The sequence below is a fragment of the Polyodon spathula genome, chromosome 4 (assembly GCF_017654505.1).
Source record: "Polyodon spathula isolate WHYD16114869_AA chromosome 4, ASM1765450v1, whole genome shotgun sequence".
NCBI classification, from domain to species: domain Eukaryota; kingdom Metazoa; phylum Chordata; class Actinopteri; order Acipenseriformes; family Polyodontidae; genus Polyodon; species Polyodon spathula.
Window position 1 is genome coordinate 76,494,618 of NC_054537.1, and position 6,000 is coordinate 76,500,617.

A 6,000-nucleotide genomic window follows, 5' to 3' on the forward strand; every position below is an offset into this window, starting at 1 on the left:
GCGACCCATACATAAACAAAAAAGACAAAAGAAATGTTAGTGTTTTTTTGTTTTAAAAATCCCGCTGCACCAAACCAGTATCTCCTTCCACCCGTTACTCCTCCTATTTTACTTCGGACCAACCCCAAACACAGTAGTACGTTCCCTTTAGTGTGTAATGTCCCGCCTCTGTAGTCAGTGGAACACCAATCCCCAACTGACAAGTGTCCTTATCCTTCACTTGACTCCAGTGGCTGGAATTTACATACTCGTACTTCCGCCCCTCACCAAGGTGCCGCCCCTCAAAAGATGACTTTTGCCATGGTCACGAGATCTTGGTAAGGGAAGTCCCGAGTTGGTTTGATGCCATCTACTGTCGGGAGGCTGAATCACAGACCGAAAACCCTTTGACTCATCACAGTCCCCCAAACAGGGAAAACCGTACAAAGCAGGCAGTGAGTAAGTCGGTATCCAAACCAGGACCATTCTGCCTAATTCTGTCCTTGCCTGATTCTTCTTTAAGATGATTTGTGTAAATGCCTTTAAGTATAAGTGTACTGATTTAAAGTTATCGGTGATTTCTGTGCTTTATTTTAGTGCCTCTGTTGCGTGCAACACGGAGTAGTTGTTCTAAATTGGAACAGCAGCAGTTTATTAACATGAAGAAAGCCTTGGAGATTCTCTCTGCACCGACTCCTGATGTTCTTGTTGACCATGACAAGTTAAAGGTATTGCTTAATTTCAACTGCCAGCTCATAAGAAGTGTTAGGGGTGTGCTGATACTTGGTCTGCAGTGTTTGTCTGCAGATATTAAATAAATCCATTCATTCATTCATTAATGTGTTGATTTCAAAACAAGAAAAGCTTACATCACCCTTAGAATTGAGTACTGATCAATGGCAAGTCACTTCCGCATTGAGTGTATTAAAACCAGATTGCAAGTTCATTTTCCTGGATGTTGATGTTTTTACTGCTGTACTGAGGCCGTAAACTAGTGGTACTTAATTCTGGCCCTAGAGATCAATTCCAGTCCTGGTCTGTATTCCAGTCAGGTCCTAAATGAGTTAATTGCCTCTTAGCAGCTTCAATTAACTACACTAGAACCAGCTTGGTGTAAAAACTTGGAGTGGATTAGATCTCGAGGGCCAGAGTTGAGTACCACTGTGTAAAATGTCAATGAAAATGATATTGCAAAACTAGCAAATTACTTTTTCTTAAACCTAACCTGAAGAGCTACCGCTGTGGAAACAGATTTTTACATCTTTATCGAGTTTAATCGGAGAGTGCATATGTTAATTGTTGATGCTCAATAATTGTGCAAACACAGGGGTTGGGAGTGTTCTGTCTATAGATGGTTTTCTGCCTTAAATATTTTGGGAACTGTGAAAAACTAGTGTGTGTTTGGAGTGTGTACTGTAGCAATGGCAGACGTTAGTGAGCCGATCGAGAGCTGATTTCGTAAGCAAAAACTAAATGTATTCAGCTTCTTGCAATTTACCGTGGAAAAAAAATATGCATTTCTTACAGCATTTTACACTGTAAAGTCATACTTTTATCAGAGCCATGCATTTGGTTACTATGGCAACAGGGTCAAAGAAATACAGACTGCATGATTTGGTGTTCAAGTTATACTTATATTTATACTAGTCTGTACATTGACCAAGCGAGTCAGTGGCATATATGATGTTACATAATTAATAAATACTTGACTTCAAATACTTTAACTTCAAATCAGAAGTTAAATTCTTTGTGTGTTTTTAGGGTCTGCTGACTAAAGTTACTGCCAAAACTGATGGATATGCTGTGTATCAGCTTGAGAAGCTCTATGCTGTCATCTGTCAGTGTATATACAACCATCGGAAAGATTATGATAAGACCACACTAATACAGGTATGTTTTCCAAAGTTTTTTTTGAATTGCTAGTTACATCGTTGTATAACATTTTTAAATAGTTTTATTTTTTTTCAAGCAATCTCACCACCTGGATATATTTTAATGCTTAAGTAATTGGGTAGCTGCTTTCTTAAAATATTTAAAGTAATTCTCTGCATCATAAGCATTTCCATATGTCTTGAAACAACATCTCAGGTGTAATGAGAAAGTCCTGATTTTTATTACAATTAATGTATGTGCTTTTCAAAAATACATGTACATGTCCAATTCTTATACGATGGTCCTTAATCTGAACAGCAAACTGTTTTATTCATCCGATGTAGAACAATGTCACTGCAGTGGCGGTTCAGTCAGACTCAACCTCACAAAGGCCACCAGTGTAAATGCACAATTGTACTGTAGTATTTTTCCAATTAATATAGCACTATATTTTATAAATAAAGAAAACCTACTGTACCTTAGGTCATTGGAGAACATAATATTTGCAATCAAGTAGATTATTTAAAATGTTGTATAATTTTCTTGTAATGAGTGTTTGTTTTTTTCTTTGTTTCAGGAAATGCAGAAAGAAATTGACAACTTCAGATGTTAAGCTGGTTGATGTTTCAAAATAAAGTGATGTTTTTTTCCCCTTCTATTAATTCACATTGTACAGAGCTTGATTTAAGTAAAAAGTAATATTTTGCTAAGTTTTTTTTATTATTATTAATCTTCATATCCAATATCTTATGGAAGAACTATTATATTAACTGTTTATTAATCGTAATTTAGAGGTTTGAGCATTGAATACTTGCTTCTGTTTTTCTTTTCTTTTGCAACATTACTGTACCCAGTTAAACTAGGCATGGAAGAATTAAAGCATCAACCCCCCCCCCCCATAAAGTACAGAGTAATAAAAGTGGTCTCACACCAGAGAGAAGAGACATGTTACAAAGAAACAGGAACAGGAACAGCATACCTGAATACACAATTTGGATTTCTGACAAATGTACTACTTTTCTCACTTGCGTTGCTCCAGTTTTTTATTGAGCATACCTGTGAATCAATCGATCATATCCTTATATCCTTTTAACTACCAGGAACACTCAAACCATTAGAGGTGCTGACCTTTTTATTTTAAAAATAAAACGTTACCCTTTGGTATAAAGACGCTGTTGGTTTCTCATGATGAAGACTTACCCTTTTTGAGATACTGGCTTCACCCTTGGTATTCTGTGATTCTTGTAGCTCAAGTCTGATAATGGGTATTGTACCAGACCACTGCTGCGCTCCAGAGCCTCATCTTGAGAAACCACTTGATGTAGTGACTTCATGTTTGCAGGGTTCTATGAACTCAGCTACTCTGTTTTAGTACATTTTTCAAAATTAAACTTTGTAAATTCAACAACAAATGTTCTGGCTTAATCTTTTTTCATTGTCTTTTAAATTTTGAATTCTAAATATGTTGGTGCCCTTGACTCTGATTTCTAATGTTATGGCACCCAGTATGGCATTGTAGCAAAGTGGCTGATTGTGTACAGGTGCAGAGGTGATGCAATGCAGGAGTAAAACAGACAGAGATTGTAATCCGGTATGGAAAAGTGCTTTCTTTTTTTTTTTTTTTTTTTTTTTAAATAAAAGGGGGATGAAATGATCGTCTCAAGAAAGGTTGTGGAAACACTGGGACCAGTGTTCAAAAAGTGGGACTGCCCCGTCCAAAATGTAAGCTTACCCTAACCCTGGTTCCCTGAAAGAGAAGACCACCACTTAAATTGGTATGGGATATTCATGCCCTTTGGGTAGGTATTACTAAGGTCTCTGTACCAGAGCTGCCGAAAGGCCCCTTCCTGTGATGACACACTCTGTCCCGCCTACCGAGCAAATAAAACAGTCATTCGCAAGAAGATCCTACTATATTTACATCGAACCCGTGAGGGCGACCGAAGCAGTCACAAGGAAGAAGGAACGGCAGCACATTAAGGACGCACAACACTGCCTAACCTAGAGGTTAGTGGTGAGAATTTATACTCTCAAGGACCCTTGTGCCTACAGAAGGCAAGGCAGGGTCTACCACATTAATACGATTGAACCTGGAGAAAGTATGCGGAGTAGCCCAGCTAGCCGTAGTATAAATGTCAAGCATCGAGGCACCTTTTGAAAAGGGCCCAGGATGTAGCCAACTCTGGAGTGTATGGCTACCCTACCAGGTTGGGGCAAGCCAGCACCATCATACCTAGTTGAGACTGTCCACGATCCAGTGTGACAGACGCTGCTTAGAGAGGGGCTGTCCTAGGGTCCGTGACCTGTGATAAACAAACAGCTGGTCAGATTTGACGCAGAGCTCTTGTCCTATGCACGTAGCATCTCAATGCCCGGAGCGGGCAGAGGAAATTCAATCTCACCCTCTGTAGAAGCAAACGGAGGAGGATTAAAAGACTCCAGTTCCACAGACTGGTTAATGTGGAAGGCTGTAATCACCTTGGGGATTAAAGCGGGGTTGGTGCGCAGTGACACCCTGCTGCCATCCTCCCAAATATGCATGCAGGAGCTGTGTACAGACAGCGCCTGCAGCTCACTGATCCACTTAGCAGAGGTGATAGCCAAGAAGAAGGCTGTCTTTACAGGCAGGTACTTCAGCTCTGGTGTGTAAGGGCTCAAATAGGGCCTTTTGTGAGAGCCTCTAGTACAATATTAAGGCTCCATTCAGGGAGAACAGTCGTCCTAGGAGGGCGTAATCACTGTGCGTCTTTAAGGAAATGAGTAGCCAAAAAATGAGACCTAGTCTACGGGGGCATGGTAAGCAGAGATAGCCGCTAAATACATCTTCAAGCATCGAGCAGTTCATAGGGCAAGTAATGGGGTCATGGTTCCCAGCCAGACACCAAGCTAGAAAATACTTCCACTACTAGGTAAACAAGGACCTAGTGGAGTCAGCCCTAACGCTTTGCATCGTTCCCACAACCGCGTCTGATAGCCCTAGGGCTAGCCAGCGGTCCCTTTTCAGGGGCCAGACCCATAGCCGGAACCTGCCCGGTTCCAAGTGCCAAAGAGAGCCTTTCGTCTGACTAAGGAGATCCACATGAAGTGGAATCTCCTAGGGCTGGCTGTGCAACAGCTGGCACAGGGTTGAGAACCATATTCTCCTGGGCCACTTGGGAGCCACGAGGGAACTGACGCTTTCTCTAACTGGACTCTATCGAGAATAGCCGGGAGCAGCAGTATAGGCTAGGGTGTCTGTCGAGTGGACTGCCTGAGCGGTGGAGTACCACGGGACAATATGTCATGTCATCTCTGCCGAAGCGAAGAGATCGACCTGTCCTCCTCGAACCGTTCCCAAATGTGCTCCACCATCTGAGGGTGTAGTCACCACTCCGACAGATGCAGGCCGCTCCTGGAGAGGAGGTCCACTGCCCAGTTCACAGTCACGGGAATGTGCATCGCCCATAGGGACAGCAGATTCCTCTGAGCTCATGCCAATAGCTTGAAGCTATCCGATGCAACTCCGGGGACCGTAGGCCTCCCTGGTGGTTGACATACGCCACCACTGTTGTGCTGTCTGTCCGGATCGGCACATATGTACCGCTAAGCACTGGGAGTAAGTGGTGAGGAGCAAGGAACACCGCTTGCAACACCAGCATATTTGTGCAGGGATTACCCTCGGTCCAACCCAGACTGGAGGCGTCTGTGGTCACCACTTGATGGTTCAGTATCACTCCCATTTGCACACCTTTGCGCAGGTGAGAGGGAATCCTCAACCAGCATAGGGCTGCTGAGCACGCGTGAGACACAGTCAGCTGACGGTGTCTGCCGCGTTTGGCATTTAGGTGCAAGCGAAGGGTCACAAGCGAAACTGAAGGGCATAGCTGTTTTGCACGGTGGCGATCACCCAAGAGTCTGAGGTGCAAGCGCGCCCGTACTGGAGCTGTTGTGTCGAAAAAGGGGTCTGAGAAGGGGGTCTGCCAACCTTCAGGGGCCCTGCACGGGCTGCCGAGGTTGGAGCTGGGCAGTTTGGAGCGAGTATCTAGGATGCTGGTTTGTAGATTGACCACAACCTGCGTTCCCTCTGCCTGCTGGTCGGGCTCTGTTACCTGCTGATGTGCTCTGAAAACGATGCCTTAGGTCACCCAACGGAGCTGTGGGGACTGGGAC

The 6,000-nt window shown here is 43.4% G+C and overlaps 1 protein-coding gene across 2 annotated transcripts in view; it reads left to right on the plus strand.

Annotated features, from left to right (window-relative positions):
• Positions 1-3,237, plus strand: part of LOC121314877 (ATPase family AAA domain-containing protein 2-like) — a 34,274-nt gene extending 31,037 nt beyond the window's left edge. For both annotated transcript variants that reach the window (XM_041248605.1, XM_041248606.1), the window contains exons 26-28: positions 577-707; positions 1,741-1,869; positions 2,429-3,237. In XM_041248605.1, the coding sequence (XP_041104539.1) occupies positions 577-707; positions 1,741-1,869; positions 2,429-2,464 (296 nt within the window). In that variant the 3' untranslated portion in view covers positions 2,465-3,237. The remainder of the gene's footprint in view (positions 1-576; positions 708-1,740; positions 1,870-2,428) is intronic.
• Positions 3,238-6,000: the final 2,763 nt, after the last annotated feature.